This window comes from Lepisosteus oculatus, chromosome 15 (genome assembly GCF_040954835.1).
Source record: "Lepisosteus oculatus isolate fLepOcu1 chromosome 15, fLepOcu1.hap2, whole genome shotgun sequence".
Taxonomy (NCBI): Eukaryota; Metazoa; Chordata; class Actinopteri; order Semionotiformes; family Lepisosteidae; genus Lepisosteus; species Lepisosteus oculatus.
Genome location: NC_090710.1, coordinates 16840233 through 16858957, shown reverse-complemented (window position 1 = coordinate 16858957; position 18725 = coordinate 16840233). Strand labels below are relative to the sequence as shown.

General features: G+C 38.3%; 1 protein-coding gene across 3 annotated transcripts in view; it reads right to left on the bottom strand.

The window, feature by feature from the left end:
• The window catches only part of vwa8 (von Willebrand factor A domain containing 8), a 118146-nt gene that overhangs the window by 40448 nt on the left and 58973 nt on the right, over window positions 1-18725 (bottom strand). For 2 of the 3 annotated variants that reach the window (XM_015363890.2, XM_015363891.2), the window contains 10 exons: window positions 17003-17111; window positions 16705-16843; window positions 16035-16222; window positions 12632-12751; window positions 11430-11497; window positions 11211-11336; window positions 10126-10235; window positions 7496-7650; window positions 3136-3328; window positions 810-891 (listed from right to left, as the gene is read on the bottom strand). In XM_015363890.2, the coding sequence (XP_015219376.2) occupies window positions 810-891; window positions 3136-3328; window positions 7496-7650; window positions 10126-10235; window positions 11211-11336; window positions 11430-11497; window positions 12632-12751; window positions 16035-16222; window positions 16705-16843; window positions 17003-17111 (1290 nt within the window). The remainder of the gene's footprint in view (window positions 1-809; window positions 892-3135; window positions 3329-7495; window positions 7651-10125; window positions 10236-11210; window positions 11337-11429; window positions 11498-12631; window positions 12752-16034; window positions 16223-16704; window positions 16844-17002; window positions 17112-18725) is intronic. The other variant, XM_006639022.3, reaches the window with a different exon arrangement.

Sequence of the window (18725 nt, the reverse complement as noted above, 5' to 3'; positions counted from 1 at the left end):
CAGCCCCTTTTCTGTCTATATTTCAAATATTTTATTCAGTTAATGTCAAGGTAATTATTTAAAAACTGCACATATACCCCATAAACATGTTGCAGTCACACAGAATGCAGAAGGTGCCTGTTTTCAAAAGAGCTAGCAGTGACAAGGGATCTGTTTAGTGCAGTGTAAATGTGCTATTGAGTGCAGAGCTGACACAGTGGTCAGAACTGAAATGCTCATCTTCAACACTGGGGGTAGAAGAACATCTACTGCTGATGACTTGTTCAAAGCAACAAAAAGTGAAAACTGTGCAAGGATATGAAAGCTTTTGAATGGTGCTGTATTAGCCATGCATTTTAAACAAGGCCTTCCATTAAGAATACCAGCATAAATGTCCTTTCCAAAACCAAGGCTTTATAACTTTTGCTTGAATAAAAAAATAAGCTTTGGAAATTAGCATTATGGTTATCAAAACAATGATTAAAATAATAATAATATCAAGAAATAAATTGGGGTACACCTAATGCTACAAACTACACTGTTTGGTTCTTAATTCACAGGAGTGTGGTCCATCACACATACAGTATCAAAGCAAGTCTAAAACTTCAACAATAAAATGCTGGCTACTTCTATTTAAACTGCTTAATTTGAGACCTGTTCACCTTTTGTGCTATAAGGAAATGCAAACAGTACTAAATTGCCAAGAGAATACGAAGCTCTCTTTCCGTAGATACTGGAATTTGAAGGACGTAAGGAGAGCAATAAGAAAGAAAAAAACTGATGGTGAACATTTTACCTCTAGAAAACACAAGGAAAGATGCGTGTTTTACCTTGGAACAGGAATGTACTTGACGTTCTTTGAATTAAAATCTGTTACTTCCAGATAAGCAGCAACCTGGGGAGGTGTAATATCTTTAAAAAAATAACAAGAACAAAATGAAGATGTGTTAGCCAAAGTTTACCAGGTTCAGGGTGGTAAAAAATAATTGAGAGTGTGTGCAGAGCTTCATGTGTACAGTATGTGCTCAAAGCAGAGTTCATCAAAACATTTACTGATTTATAATTGACTTATAATATAATTGACCAATTAACATAAGGAGATCAACTATAAAACTAATACAACTAACTAGAAACTAATATAATAAATTATTTTCTGAAGCATCTTTTAATTGGCTGTACAATATACTTAGTTAAAAGGGCTGAAAACAAAATACATGAGGGTTTGAACATGTCTGAATTGCGAATTCTCTTACATGGGATTTGGTCTTAGATGGAAGGAGATCAGAGCACATTGAAACCAAGCTGAGGGTTGTTAAGCGCAATTTTAAAATTTGCTGCACAAATGAATAGGATAACAAGACTAATCTAGCTAGTGAGTGAGCCTCTCCCTGCCCCCTGTCCGAATATCCACTACCCAGCGTCTGCATCTCATTGTGGTCTTGTTTTTGTATCTCAATGAACACTCTTGGTTCTGTGCTAGTGACACGGGGAATGGCAGGCTCTTTGCCAGTTTTACTGCCCTTTTCATTACAGTGTGGTGTGCTAATCATTGGGGCAGACAGAGAAAGTGCAGGCATCCGCTGGACACAGAGGAGTGATTAATGATTTTAGCCGATTTTTATAAGTTTGTGATTACTTTTGTTTGTTTTAGTTGATCAATGTTAAGCTAACTTAAAGTACTAAAGCATTAGTACTTTAATAACCATTTAAGGGAGAGTCACACATTAAGCTATGCGCTAGCAGTGGGCTTGGTTATATGCTTAATTATTCATTAAATTGTAAGCGCATAGCATAAAAACTAAACATACAACTTAGAGAACACCATTTTAAACAAGAAGTTAAAAACCTAAGGAACCAGACTTGTGTTCCTAGTATGTGTCATATTAGGGTCACAAAGTCATAATAAGGTCTCATACTACTTGAACCATTCAGGCTTTCAATTCTTTTCAATAATTTTCACATTAATTCAGAATCATAAGTCAATTCAAATACTATGTATTCAAGTATTCATAAGTACTATGATTATGTGATCATGTTGTGGTTAATATTCTGGCTGCAGAGATTGATCATATTGATCATTCCACTTCGGTATCGCACTAGTCAAGATGGGAAGAGACAAAGGCACATACAAGTATTTCCTGCATCAGAGGCAAAAAAAAAACCACAAAGTAACTGAGAAATATCACTGACAGGGAGAATGATGAAAACAATTATCTCCTAGGACAAATCTGCCCTTGAGGTTCAAACCCATATTTTTCACCTTCAAACAAAACTTTGGTCAGACAAGTCGATTTACACAGCTGATGCAAACACTTTACACTGCCTTTGTGGGCTTTAGAAAAATCTAAAAAGTGTAGCTAAAATATGCTGGTTCAGACCACTTTGATACAGTAGCCTTTGTTCAGATGAGTAAATTCACCTAGCTTTCAGAGATTTTCTTTTTTCTCAATGTCATTAAAACATCATATTCCATGGATTCCAGCCACCGCCAAAGAAATATTGAGACAGAGCATGTGTTATCAATGTTTGTATAAACAGCTTTAGCTCTCAACAGAAACAAGTGCCAGGCAATTTATTGTCACGGTCTCTTTAATTTTGGCAGCTTGCATGAGTGAGAGATTTCCCTACACACTTAGAAAATCTGCAAAGAAACTGGAAAACCAAACACCCACTTTGTGTGATTCAGCACGTGTTGAAAGTTCAAATGAATAACTGGGTAAAAGCTAAAAAGCTACTTATAGTGTCACTCTCAGCTACTGTATAAAGCCTTATCATAACCAGGATTGATTTCTGTGCCACATCATGCCATTGACAATACTACTAGTCTACTACTACTCTGTTCCCACAGAGAATACTACATAGACATTTGACTACAAGTTGTTGGCGTAATTTATATAAGCAATTGCAGTGCATTTCCACTTCAATTTCATGTGAATCACCTCTCAGTTAAGACAGACTATTGAAAGACCCCCTCAAAGTGTGTGGCTGCCATTAGTGTGTCTAACAAACTGACATAGGCAGGATAATATGCAGACGGATAGAGCAGAATGACCACATTGCCTCAAAGCTTGGAGACGCAACATGCAGTTAAACACTAGTAAGCTGAGATGTGCTGTGCTGTGAGAAATGACGGTCTCTTTTGCCTGCAGCTCTGACCTTTGGGGTAGATGTCTTTCAGGGGCACGTCAGCGGGAGGAAGGGCCCTGACAATCTGATTGGTGCCCAGCAGGCTGACGCAGTTGGCCCGTTTTGCTGTGCCTGTCCTCCGGGCCCCGCTGAAGAAGGTGTCAGCAGAGCTGCCCCCACCCAGAGAGGACGTCCTTTTCCAACTATATACCTCACTGGGAGACTGCAAAGAAAGAAGGACCGAAGAATTTCAGCACAAGACTGGGCTACTTCTTTCAACTTGGCGTTTTGTCCAATGGTTGTCTTTCATCGTTACTTCTCAATGTGACTGGATATTGAAGACACCTTCCCGCCTGTCTTTTGAGAACTTTATCAAGTTTACATGTTGACACTTCTGCTCTAAAACCCTTTCGACGTCAAGTGGGACAGACTAAAATACAAGCCAAGGTCAACACTGGGATCATTTTAAATGACAGAAAGAGTACTAGACTACTAGACCTAAATGTTAATGGATGTCAGTTATATCCTCTTTAGAGAAACGCACATGCAGAACATAGTTGTTACTGCGTTCTGTAGAGTGTCTGTGTGTGATCTGTATTTTGTCCCTGTTACTGTATTCTGCATACTGTGTGTGATCTTAGTACAGTCCTTGTTATTATATTCTTACTGTCTGCGCATCTCTGTTTTGTACCCTGTACATCTGTGTTAATACTGTACATACAGGTAGTCCATGTGTGATTTGTGCACAATTCTTGTTACCTCTGTTCTGTAGAGAATCTGTATATGATCTATGTATAGCCCCTGTTATTGTGTTTTGTCTACATTCTGTCTTACTTTGATCTGGGTCCTGTCTATTCTACAGATTATTTCTTCATTTAAAGTAATGAGCTCCTAGTACGAGAGTTCACGAGCTGGAAAAACAAAAGATCACCCGCTAATTCATTGTCTGGCCTTTTTAACGAGAAGTGAAATCCCTGGCTGGATTTAAAATACAAATTCACAAAGTTGAGAGACAATTTAAGAGATGTTTTTTTTTCTCCATTGAGCAGCAATCCTTTTTTGGACTTTTGTACTTTTGTAGCTCAGCCAGGTTGTGCATTAAATATTGATATCCTGCCGTGGCTATGGTTACTGGATTCCAGTTTGGGGGCCTGCATCTCTCAGATTGTTTGCGTGGTGACCCAACAGTGAAAAGAAAAACAATTAGAGGGGAGTAGAGAGAGATCCATAAAATATGACGTATCACAGTGTGTTTTATCCATGAGGTCAGTGTTGTCTCAAGCTGTGTTTGTAAACTTGGCTCCTGTGTGTATTTAAACAGTGTAAACAGCGGCAAGACTGAATAGCACTTGCCTTGACCTTGGATGCTCTATTGTGCATATTCTCTGTTCTTTTACATTGCAGAGTCTGGAAATGTTCGAAAAATTTGGGAAAATAGTTCACCATATAGGAGCAAGTAATTCCTTTCAAACCTATAGAATAGTAAGAGTTACATCTAGACTGGATAAACTAAGGAAATTTCATCAGTGTTTAATTTTGAATTTCATGCAAGACATAGTCACAGCAGTAACAGGCTAAACGTGCTATGAATGGACAGACTATGTACAAAACACAGATGCACAGAGAGACTGTGTACAAAACACAGATGCACAGAGAGACTGTGCACAGAACACAGATGCACTGAGAGACTGTGTACAAAACACAGATGCACAGAACACAGATCCCCACACAGAGTGTGTACAGACAGACTGTGTGCTAGACACAAATGTACAGACAGACCAGATGAACAGAAATCGGTAAAGACTCATCACAGAAGAAAGTAACATGAACTGTACAATGATCACACAGAGCTAGAGAAAACACCAGGAGAGCAAATCAGAATTATGAATGAATGGAAGAGGGTGAACAGAAACCTGGGGAGGCCAGCCAGGAAGTAAACTAGGAATTGTGTGGATGTGTTAGTGAGGAGGGGACGCATCCTACAGATTTTACTCCTGAAGAACCGACAGGAGTAGACCAAAGTAGAAATGGGAAGGGAGTAGAAGACAGGGATCAGGAATGATGATATCATTCCTCCTCTTCTGGAGCAGGGGTTGAGGGTGGTAGAGTCATGATGAAAAGATGTGGAGAGGTTGAAAGAACAGAGAAAGATTTCAGACTTTGAGAGGCTCATTTTGAGAAGATGGAAGTGTATCCAGAGGGAGGGAAAGAGAAGAAGATCTAAGTGTCATCTTCACAGGAGAAAATCTAAAAAGCTATGGTAAGAGATCTGAGGCTCTAAAAAGAGAGATCAGCAGGGGACCCAGCCCAGAGCCCTAGGGGACACCAGGAGAGGGTGAGTGAGGTGCAGAGAATGTGATGCATCAGGAGACCCAGTAAGGTAGTAAAAAAGACAGCAGGAGGATGCGCCAGAGATTTCCAGCTCTGCAAATGTTGACAGAAGGACAAGAGCAATCCACAGTGTCAAAGCCATCAGAAAGGCCCAGGATGATTAAGATAGATAAGAGGAAAACAACATGAACTGTTTGAAGGAAATCTGTAATTCAGAGAAGAGTGTGTTGTGTGAACATCGGATGGGAAGGAATCAAGCACTGAGTGCTGATAGGGTTAAATGGAGTCTTGGTGGCATACGACCTGTTCAAGGGTTTTATGAAAGGGGAGAGGAGAGATAGGGAAAGTACCGAAGAGAAGAGGGGTGGAGGTTAATTATGTAAGAGAGATGTGATGCAGGCTTGTAAAAAAGGAATAGGGAAAACAGCCAGAAAGATGGCCAGAAAGATGAGAGGCAGGGAAGGTGGTCAGAGGAAGCAGCCTGGAAGAGGTGGGTAGGAAGAGTGTATATAGTGTATAGACATAGATATTAGTACAAAAAAACAAAGAATAAATGCCAGTTCCAGGTACTGTATATACAGTAGTTCCTCAAGTTGTATAATGGAAGCTGGTCTGAAGATGATATACTGTACAGCTGCCAGGTAGTCAGTTATGAGGAAGACTCTTTGAACAGGGAGTGGATCACATGTCATATTAACTTATTTCTCATCATGGTCCAACTAATTCATTAAATTTTCTTGCTATCTCATCAGACAGGGAGATAAGACTTTAACTTTGATGAGAGAACAAGATACTCTTGTAGTACATCTACATTTTAAAAATGCATTGCGGCCTTTGATCCCTTTCTGTCTCTGCCTGGTAGCTTCAGCCAAAACAGACAACCTGTTAAATTTTACATGCACAGATCGGCCTGTGCTGGTCTCCTGTGTTTAGACTGTGATAAAGATAAACCATTTGGTAGGTACCTCCTTTACTAAGAGACAGAAAAAGCCAAGTTAAAAATTAAAAATTCTGGACCTGTGTTTATCATGGATATAATAAACAGATAAATCATTTTAAAATTCCTTGCTAAGTTATCTGTTCTGCCTTTGTACAATTTAGAGTTGTTCCTCAAGTTATATATTTTTCAACTGAATTGCCAATTACTTGTTTTATTACAGACCTACCTCCTTTTGGAATTGCCAATGGTGTTCTTGTGACTCGACTCACTGTAACAACCCCTGTTCTCATAGGGGGAGAATGGGGCGTAAGTGCTGACAAGCTTCTGTGACCCGTCCAACCATCAAGCATTTTATCTTTCGGCTTGTTACCAGTTCTGCACCAATGTGCAAGAGGCTTAAATCCAAGACACACATCCATCACCAATGTTAAAGCATCAATGGATGCATCAAGGATTATACAGCGAGCTGAGACAGCCATTGATGTCTAAACCTACTCTGATCACATAGCCAAACCTGTGCTCACAACAGGCCAGTGTCATAAAGTATTATAAAATGTAAATGTAAAGTATTTTTGTCTATAAAATACACTACTAGTGTTCTGAACTTCACTAGCACTTCAGTGAGTCCTCTAAAAAGGTATGTGAGCTTTTCATGGCTTTTATGTTATCACCAATGTTAGGTGAAAAAGTTCTTCTCTTTGCTGGGCAAGATGGACAGTAGCGTTATGCAGTGCTTAGCATTCTGGACTCATAATTGGAAGTTTGTGGTCTGAATTCCAGGAGAGAAACGTCTGTAGTACCCTTGAGCAAAACACTTCAACAGATTTGCTCCCCTAAAATACCCAGCTGTATAAATGGTTGCAGATACAAGACGGTTTGGATAAAATAATCAACCATATGCTGTACATTGGTACTAGTTAAATCCTACATAGCACAAGACCAAATACTTCAGCCATTTTCAGCTCTAGGTCAGATTTTAAAAAGAAATGCTTAATAAGGTGTAGTGTACTTACTCACTAAATTACATTGATTCCATTGAAACATGCAAAATGCGGCTCAAGAGAAGCTCTGGGCAGTCCTGTGCACACAACCTTGCCTATCATCTTCCCTGTCACTCACCATGAGGTCTGGGAAGCCTACGACTACAGTGGCGAAGGTGTTCTTGTCAGACAGTATCCTGTTTGGAGACACAATCTTCTGTCCCAGGGCTGCACTCAGGTTCTCTGGTGACAACTGATCCTTTGACACTTCCTGTGGTGCTGACATCTCAACACCTGCATGAAAGCACATACAGTGCATGTCTTGAATTAATGAAATGACACTGGGATTTTTGTCATGATAAGGTCGATCAAGTGCTAAGTGTACAGTCTCAGGAAGGAAGACATGGAAAGATGTTCCATGCTTGTACATAGCAATGCTGGTTTTGGACCACCAGCTGAGGTGAAAACACACACATTTCAGGAGTTTGCATTATTTCAAACATGTGAAGTGCAAGTTCTGTGAGTATTGCATTTGTTATATGGTTATTCAGCTGCTAGACCTTGTAGATTTTTATCTTTTATAAACAGCATTCCTTGTGACTGTAAACAGTACATAAGATCAACAAAGTCACTTTTCTCTTTTAGGCAGACAAAATAAACGTAGATTAATTTTGTGCTAATGAAGCATGGACATGACTGAAGGCTGGAATAGCCTCTTTATCTTACATCTTATTTTTTGAGTTAACTTCCCAAAAAAGGGGCACAGGCAATGTGAACTGCACTACAAAAATATTCTATCCCTCTTTTAAAAGATCTGCCGTTGAATTTTCAGGGGACGGGGCACACAACGGGGTATTGTCAATTACAGTAAGAAACATGATGTAATTCAAAGGAATCTGTGTTAAGATTACACGCATGTAATGCAGTTTTAAGATACAAGACTTTGTGTGCAATTTTGTTCACAAATAAGACAAAACTTACTGCTTTGGATTCAGATCAAAGAAGAGCAACAACAAAGATTCTATGCCTTAAAGGGCCATTCTTTACAGACAGGTTAATGGTGGTGTCTCTCCTTACTCAACCCTTTTTTTAGTTCTATTTATTCATTATGTAATGGTAAAAGTACGAGCTTCTGTGAGTGAAAATTAGACACACATGGTTCAAATTGAGAGCATACTGTATATGTATACTGTATGATTGGCTCTGTGGATTATTGGCCATGCCTCTAGAGCAGTAATCTGGTGTATATTAGCAGCAATAGGAGAGGGCTGGGAGTCTGTGTCTAACATCACAGGCAAGTGGAAGAAAGTGAGAAATCAGAAATAAAGTTAGAGAGTATAGATAGCACCGGTGAAGTCTTTTGTCTCCTGTAGGTAAGCTTGCAGTCTCTGTGGCAGAGAGAGTTTAAATAGGAGCCTGTAGGGGTTCTGTCCTCAAGATGTTGTGTTAACGTAATGCACTGACTCTGAGCTACATTCAACAGCAACAAAAAGATCCAGGAATGCACATGAAAATTAAGAAAATGAACATTTAAGACTGAAAAACCTGAGGCACATTGGTAACTCTTTAGATTACTGTGTATAAACAAGGGGTTAACTGATATTCTATTAATTCTCAATTTAATAACAAATTTAAGTTCTGTAGAATTAAATTGTCTACTGTTAATAAAGTATTTATACAGTAGACACAGTATACAACAGCCTACATACCACCCCAAACCTAACTTTTACCCTATACCTAAAACTAACCATAATCTTTCACTACCAGGTGCTCCAACTTCCTCCCACATCCCAATGACATACTGGTAGGTTATTTGGCTACTGGGAAAATGGGTCCTAGGTGTATGTTGGTTTGTGTCTGTGTTTGTGGACCCATCCAGGGGTGACTCTGCCTTGTGCCTGTTGCTTGCTGAGACTCTGTACTGGAAAAAACGGTTAGAAATCAGATGGAAAGATGATGATTAAAGGAGTACCTGATAAACCCTCATTTGTACAGTGCAATCTGAAGCATGATTGGCACTTCTTACACAACAAAGTTTAAGTGGAAACTGTGATCCTTTAGGAACCAGCTGAATGACATCTTGGGATATGTCAAATAGGAGTAATCCAAATGAGAGAGATGACAGGCTGATGGCCTACTTTCATTTCTTGTTTTCAACTCAGAGTAATGCTAGAATGTTCTTACGGGTATAAAAATATTCATACAGTTGCTTTTCTTAAGCAGGCAAGGTATCTTTGAAGGAAACACAGTCGTTTATGCACTAGGATGATGACCTGAGGAATACTGGAAAAGAAGGACCTTATGTTACACGCGTATCTCTTCTCTACCCTTTCCTGATATAAAACATTAGCAGCATGCACATATATACTTGTAACCAGCTCAATCATGTTTAAATTATTGTATACATTAATAATTTCAATGTTCTAACTTTGCCTAAAAATACAGTCATCTCATACTGACAGGAAATAACAAAATAAATAAGAACAATAAAACATAGATCTTGGTCAGCCACTCTCAGATGTTCTCTGTTCTTACTCACACCACTCACAATTTCCTTTTATCCTCTGTTTTATGGGTATAAACCAAAACCATGTAACACAACACTTTGTTTACACCCAGCCATGACATAAATAATACAATATTAGCAAAATGTTATACGGCTTGGGGTTCAAGGCGATGATGTCCCGTCTATAACATACTCAGTGCAAGAAGCCCTGCTGCACTTAGTTACAGTAATACAGTAATTTGATGCTCTGATGATTCCATTACCTGCTGTCACTCCAAAGCCAGTGCTGACTGCATCCTCAGTAATGGCGTGAAGCTGGCATATGCCAGAGTCCTCTGCTCCCATCTGTACAGGTTTGGTTAGCAAGAACTTTCTACAACGAAATGCATAATCAGTTACCGGACCTATACCAGTCCAACTTAAGTTTATAAAATTCTGAGTGTAAGTTATTAACATAAACATGGTGTCATCTTTACCGTGATAATAATTAAATTCTTCAGAATTCATAAAGATTAACTTTTAAGCACATACTGAGTCCTGCTTTCCTGAATATTGAAAAAAATAGCATTTTTGTGGTGTACAGTTTTTTATATGTTATTTACATGAACTTAGTGTCAGACCTCCTGTTTTGAAAAGAAAGTGAAGATGATGAGAAAAGAAGCAAAGAAATTCTAAAACAAAAAGGTTAACAGTGACAGAAATGACAGGAAACAACCAGGTCTTATACGTGCTTTGGAGATTTTTACTTTCTCATAAATCAGGTGACTCTTTTTCTTTATATAATTACAAAGAATAAGTTTTAAATTGGTTTTGGTAACAGTTCACCCAGACAATTTGCAGAGGAATAACTAAAAATACAGAAGAGGATATTTGTACCCTCCTTGGAAAATATGCATCTTATGAATAAAACAAATGTTAGGTGAATTAATTAAAATGTTAGGTTAACAAAATCTGCTTGGTACCATGGAGAATCTTTGTTTCCTCCAGCTTTCACAACCCAGTGAATACATGTTTTTATTAAATAATGCATAGATTTTAAAATTGATTCACATGTTGCAACATTCCTAGAACACTAGAGTACAAAATACTAGGATCAATGAATATTGTTTATTAGGTTTTATCAAGCGAGCATCATTAACTTCTTAAATTCTGGTTAATAGTTTTATTGATTTTTGCTGTGTATTTCCACATAACAGCTCAAACTAAATAGTTTAGGACCTTCAGACTCATGCCTGCAGCATCAATGCTTAATTGCGGATATTGAAAGCCATTACAGACACATGGGAACACACAGACTGGAAATACCCTTCAGGATCAGTACTCTCCCTTTATAGGACTGGAAACATACTTGTTGGTCTTGCTCTCCACAAGGAGCCAGCGATCCTCGGCCACAAGGAAAACAGACCTCAGATTGATTGGCAGAGAGATGGTGTGAGATGTTCCTTCTAACACATCCAGCACATCCAGCTGGCTTCTGAAAACAAGACATATTTTTTCGTAATGAGACTCCGTTTATGGTACTGCAGTTTTCACTACAAGAAACACATACAGTAAGGCACAGTCTTACCCCTCTTCTCTGTAGAACAGTAGCCAGTTGTTGTGGGAAAACTCTCTGCACATTTTAAAAGAACCCTTCTGGAAGAAAAAAAAACAAAGATCACAGCTTGATACAGATCCAGGTTAGAGAACAGTTCACGAAAATTACATTTTTCTTCTGAAGTAAGAGGAATAAGTTAAAAAATCATAATAAAGACAATAGTAAGACAACAGGTGCAGTACTGATCCTAATGTTGATAGAGGACAGTCCCTTGTGAATACCTATGTACTAATATTCACACATGATGGCACAGACACTATAGGAGAAGATTTAATAATGATAAATGATCCAATATTCGAATGAAGGCTCTAAGCTGTGACATCTGAGTGATTAAAAATGCGAGCATGTTGTGAAGTTCTGAAGCAGGTTCACTTTCAGCAATCACGAGAGCTAGCTCAGGTTCTTGTGATATCTGTCCACATAACACTTCTCCCACAGTGTGTTAAAAAACACAGAAGCATTGGTTTAGGCTCTTTAGAGAAAAATACAGTTACTGAATCTTTTTACTATGTAAATGCATTTACAAAACAGAAAAAAATATATAAAAAAAATGATTGTACATCATAACAAGCATAATACGATTACAATTTATTTAAGACAACAAATGACACAGCCAAGAGGAGTGGAAAATAAAAATGGAAGAGCCACAAGCTTGGAGCTCGTATTAGCAGGGGAGTTAATTGGTGTAACAAAACCAACTCTGTATATGTATTGCTTGCTTCAACGAGAACTAGTAAGCAAATTGCTTATTTAATGAGGGATGAATGTACTTTTTTTCTGAATTATTCAAATTTTGAGATTGTTTTTAAGATGGTACCTTTTCTGGTTTAAAGCAATAAAAAAACAACCATTTTAGTTCAGGTATGGATAGCAATTTAGTTTTTTAAAATTAATTTTATTAGGTCTATCTTGTGATTTTAGTCAATGCTTAGACTGGGTCATCAGTGTGCAAATGTGCTTGCCATTTTCGATTTTAAAGCGTTGTTTTCATTAAACAGCCAGCTGAGTCGGCCACAATCACACTTATAAATGTGGTGGTTTACCGAAAAAGGAAGGATATAAACATTTTATACAGCTTTTATTTAGTATTCGTAAATATAGCTGTCTTGTATGATGCATGATTGATGTGCTGCCATGGTGGGCATCTCTTCTCAGGAAAGAAACCGGTTCACCTGGACATCTTTGCTGCTCCACCAAGATGACGACTTCCTGGCTGGTTCTTCTCCTTCTTCAGAAAGAATGAGCCGCCGCACAGCTCCACTGACAAGGTCCAAATGCAGCACAGTGTTACTCTATGGAAAAATAGTTTTTTGCATGGAGCTTGAGATCTTCATTTTGGCACTGAAGCAAGCTGAACTGGCATAGACTACCTATTTTGATGACTCATGACTGTACTGTCACAGCTGAAACTGTATCATCAAGTTTGCCGATGACATGACAGTGGTGGGCCTCACTGCATACTTGTATATTGCTAGAATGACCAATAAATGTGAACTTGAACTTGATTTTTGCTTGAAAATGGTTTACCTATTTTATGGCAATATTTCAGATTATGGGGTTATGAGGTTAGAAATAATTGTCTCTACAGAAAGCAGAGAAACAGACCTGGAAAATACTGAAGTTACTATGACAACTAAGAGATGGCAAATTGCTTTGCTTGCATTTATGTAAAGATCTACATTCTGACAGCAAAAATAAGAAAATACAGTAATATGTCAGCTACCAGGTCCACTAATGTTCTCAATCAATGTAGAAAGCCTAGCCCTGGCACGAATGAGTAAGGATTTAACTGAAGTGCTGTCCTGTGCCACTAGTGGCCCATACCTTGTACTTCACTAAATGACAGGGATTGGAATTCAATGAAACACAATAACTCAAGAAGATGCATCTCAGCTGGTCTTGACTTGGTGCTAACATTCATCCATTTTCTAACCGCTTCATCCAATTCAGGGTGGCAGGGGAGCCAGAGGCTACCTTGGCAAGCAATGGGCCCAAGGCAGAGTACGCCACGGACAGGACACCAGTCCATCGTAGGACACACTCAATTAACCTATAAACATGTCTTTGGACTGTGGGAGGAAACCCAGGTGAACACGGGCAGAACACACAAACACCATGCACATAGCACTCAGGAACTGAACCCAGGACCCCAGCGCTGTGAGGCACAAATGCTAACCACTGCATGACCATGCCACCCACTGGAATTTACACAAGGCACTAATTCAGTAACTGTGACACAGTGAGATCCACACTATTTTAGCCTGTAAAATTACTAGTGTGAGTGTTTGGAAGACCCTCAATACTGCCAGCTAAGTGTCATCAGAGCAGAAGTGTAACACAACTTAGTGTTATCAGCATGGTTTTAATAGTTCTGAGCAACTGAAGATTTCCTGCACTCACCTACCAATGTGGTAAAAATAAGTAAAATTCAAGCATTCTTAAACAATCCTGCAGCTGTGTTTTGTAGTGTCAGGCAATTCACGACAAAAGATTTTAGAGAGCTGACAAATAGCAGATTATGGCCAAGCTGGGCTTGAATGAACAACTGTTCCCAAAAAAGAAAACTTCTAGCTGAGCCATCTGCCAGTTTTACTCCAGAAGCCAGAGGAACACTTCAGCTCCAGTGGGAATGACGTTGGTCTGGGTAAATAATTACTATCTGGAAAAGGCTATAGCTAAAAAAAAATCTAAAACAACGACCATTGTTATTCTTACCCTAAACCTACATCTGTAATCTTAAACTTAGGAACATTAAATTTGGGGAACAGAGGTCAGTGATTTTGTTAAAGAAACAGCAAAACCTCCCTTAAGCTAACCTTCATTCATGACGTGTCTAAGTAATCTTTAAATTGACTTTTAACAAGAAATGTGAACAAATCCACTGAGCCTCACCCCTGTTTGATGTTAATGGCTTCCTTATGCCCTAAATGACATATGGCGTACACTGTCTGTGTTATTTATAATAGGTTTGCGTCACTGCTGTACAAATCCTTGGGTAGTTCTGGCAATCCATCTGGGATGTGAACCACTGTGTTCAGAGGTTCTACTGTGTTTTGTACTTGACTGGGAGAAGAGTGACCCTTGGATGACCTAGTTATGATGTCTGGAATTCCATGCTTTGGACAGATGTAATAAGTAATCTTACTTATTTTCCTTTTTTAAACTGGTATTTTTAGAAGTTTCCTCTTCCTAAGGACCGTGGTCTTATCTAATTTGCAACAGCTGGTGCTGCAAAAGCTCTTTCAATTATTTTTTTCCCCTTTGCACTGCTATTTTTTGGAGCCTTATTAGGTAAACTAACGCTAAGTACTATAAAACAGATAATGAGGGATAAACAACATCTTCTTCCAATATATTTTTTTCTAGGAAAAACTTACATGAGTATAAGAAAAGGGAAAGGAAATAAATAACAGAATATTTATGAAATGTTTTTCTTTTCTTGCAAAACCATTCTGTCAAATTTCCTGTTTTCTTTCAAGTACACATTCCTCAAGGCTCATCATTGGGAAACAACTCTGTGCTGGCAGGATATCGCTTAATGGGTTTAATACACTGCTTGTTGCAGGACTAACACCTACTCCTTGCTTCATAGAGTGTGTTTTATTGCTGCAGAATCCAAAAGGCCGTGGTACTTTATCTCAGGTTGGAAAAAAGTCATTTAACAGTAGTTATTAAGTGGTTAAATATTCTACTGTGTTTATAATGTTTGGAATAATGAGTCATATTAACATACACTTACAATTAACTGCGGTACATACTGTCTGTCTTAAAAATAAAATGATCCAACTTCATCTGCAGTCACTCTCTTAGTGTTTGTATGGGGGGGTGTTTAAAAAGTGCCCATACAGATATTCTGCTGCTTTGATTTGTGAAATGTTGTCAGCACTGGCAAACATTGTGAACCCAGGAGTGTGACCTTTCACTTTGGAATGTGAATGTGAAGTCCAGTTTTTTTAGTGCATCAGTCCTTGAATAGTCTAGTGTGCAATGGAAATTCAACTTCCTATAGGACAAAAACCCACAACACAACACATCACAACACCTGTATACAGTAGAAGCTTCTTGGATAAATAATAACAATAGGGATTATCAACAAGCATTTTTAAGAGCACAGGCCACCTTGGTCAGTGAGCTTCAACACAAAGCTCAATTGCCTCAATTCTTATTATTATTAATAAATTGGTTTCACTGGACAACTTTTGTTTTTGTCACAATGAGAATCACCTTCCCCGGTTCTCAGTTTAACATGTTGTGTCATTTCTCGTATATCACACTGCCAAGTGGTTGAGAGGCTTTACGGCTATTAGGTGTAAAGAGAAGCTGCTGTCAAGAAGAACTAAAAAACAGCACTAAAAAAACAAGCTTTGAACGAATTCCAAACAAAGCTATGAAGAACACGACCTGGAAAGATGTAAATGAGTATTTAGTGGTTTTTAAATGAGGCTTGCAGACCATAAATACAGTGGTCATGAGAAGCACGCACGTCTTTAATCCTCACTGTAGGATCTCCATGAATGGTTGACAGGAACTATGGGTAATAAAAAAAATCACATCATTGTCTTACAGTTTCCATACCTGCTCCTCGTGCAAGACTACCTGACCCTGCAGTGGGCCACCCAGGGCAGCAATGGTTATGAAGGGCTGCCAGACACCACTCATAGTCCTGGGGAAGACATCATAGAGGTCTATGCTGTTTATAGTGTCACCATGCTTCTTCATAGAGTACAGGGAGACAGGGTTGCAGGTAGCAACGTAGATGGTATCTGGAGGGCAAGCAGAGAAAGGTATGTTTTGGTGCAAGAATACAAAATGTTTTTTTTATTTACCAGTGCAAAAATGGGACTCTTGATTTAAAGATTGATATTGTGTTCCATAAGCCTAATGCAAGCATACAGTCTTTTCAAATGTAGCACTTCATGAGTAAAAAGCAGAAACGGGGTGGTTGAGAGGGAGTGGCCAGGCTTTCTGAACTGTTTTAAGGCAACAGGAACGGGCAAGTGGAAAATGGATAAGTGAAGGAGTCTTGGGGAGGCCGTTATCTACCCATGAAGAAAGAGAAGACTATGTTGATGATTACATACAGACAAGACAGACAGCCAATTATAATGAATGATAACAAAACTAAATTATAAATAAAACTGTGGTGAGGCAAGCTGATGTGCTGGAGGTCTAACCTATAGCTCTAGGTAATTATCAATCATATTGATGATATTGGTAGACGATGATATTGGCCTTGTTGTCTTACCGCCTGCTGTGACGACATCACAGATGATGTTGATGTCCTTTATGGGGATCTGCCAGTGGCTCTGCTCTTCTGTGAAACTCAGGGCTCTCGCTTCCTGCCTTTCTAAAGGATAGCCCTGAACCCACAGGAACACAGGGCCCTATGGAAGAGGGAAAGGACAACTTCTGCTTTTCCCAAACAAAAAGACATCTCGATTAACTGACACTGGGGAGGAACATATTAAAATATATTTAATAGAAAATATTCAAATATGTATGCGCAGTGTTTTTATTTAAAAAAAAACAAATTGGAATAATACCTTTACTTCAATTTGGTGAGACTCAGTAGGGCACAACAGCTTGCGACGGGCATTTCCAAAAGAGTTTGTGGTCCAGTATCCTGCTAGCCTGCACTCTGGTAAAGGCAACCTGTGAAACAGCCCACAAATGTTCTGTTAGTACAAGCTCTGTCTAAAATCAGAACAAAACACATTAAATACTCATCAAGTTTTGATGATGCTGTACAGGGACAAGCTCAAGAGAGCAGAGCAGTGCTGTGTCATTTTGCCATCTTACATTATGGAGCAATACAATTCCTAGCCAATACAATTATGTTGTATAACACTCAAGTTGTGAGATTGGACAATTAGGGAGCAGCATGATTAGAGAATGAAAATACTTTAAAATAGTACAGTTGTGGAAATTTGCCAATAAAATACAAATAAATAAAGCGATTAAATAAGGAATATTTTATCTTCCCCAAAACAGCTCTGATTTGGATTTTTCCTCCAGGTTTAAAGGAAAGTAGAGAGTTCCAGAGTATTGTATTTTCATAGGTGGAGACCATGGGTGTTACAAAGGAACAAAATAATAATTCCACACAGACTTTTCACTTCATCATGGCTGATGGTGTGTTTCGAGTCTGGCAAAAAATGCAAAAATGACCATATAAAAAATTGGAACGGTGTCTGTTGAAAATTGTTATTGATTGAACTGGCCAAATCAATGTTGTGGAGTCCCTTACACAATAACTGTTTAACATAAACCAAAACAATCTCCCCTATCTCCCCAGTTTGACATAGAATCTATGGAGTTTTCTTAGATAGAATAAACTATCTAAAAAATAATTCATTTAAATTGCAAATGTTTAAACAAATTTCAGATGAACACAACACGAAAGGGCATGCTATGGAAAGAGAAAAGAAGGCTATGAAAAACAGATTTAATTTTACTTGAGATAATACTTATGCCTTAAGACTGGCATACTTTTAAATCTTATTTCCTGAAGACAAAACAGTTTATTTCATTTCACAATACTCAAGAGGAAGGTTTCAACATTCCTTCCTCATTTGCCTTAGAACTTCAACCAAAACCCCACAGGATATTCTCAGACCAGCTCTTTAAAAGCAACAGTTTATGTGGTAAAGGCACAGTAATTGCCTCTATTGTAGAAAATACAAACAATGCAATTAAAAACATGTAGGACGTTATCTTAGCATCTTTAAAATTTTAGCATCTAATATACAGCAACAATGCAGTCTTAACATTCACTTTTATTCTTACCATGGAAGGAAAATACTTATTTCTTCCTTGTTTAGTGCTCAAATTAAAATATCCTTGAGCATCAATTACAACTCAGGTTCTGTTCTACAAGCTTTTTTGGTTTAAAGAAAAACGCAAGACTGAAGAAACAAATATTTTCCTTTATTAAAAAATGTACAATGAAATGCAATAATATTGAACTCGTGATTTATGAGCTAAACAGGTCTACATCTCTTTGCAATTCAAAAAGAAGAAAAGATTACTTCATTTCAAAGCAGGTTAGGTGTGTAGACCAAAGTTATTTGTTAATTTGTCCACATTTTAAATCTAGCACCTGTTTCAGTGCTGTAAGAGCATTTGCATGCATGGTTACGTCTGTCACATTGTAGTGCTCAATTAAACAAAATACTGCACTGTTATTATACATCAGCATTACTTGTAAAAGTCCTTTTTGGGCTTTCTATCTACATTAGTTAAATTAGTTTCCATTTGCACTGAACT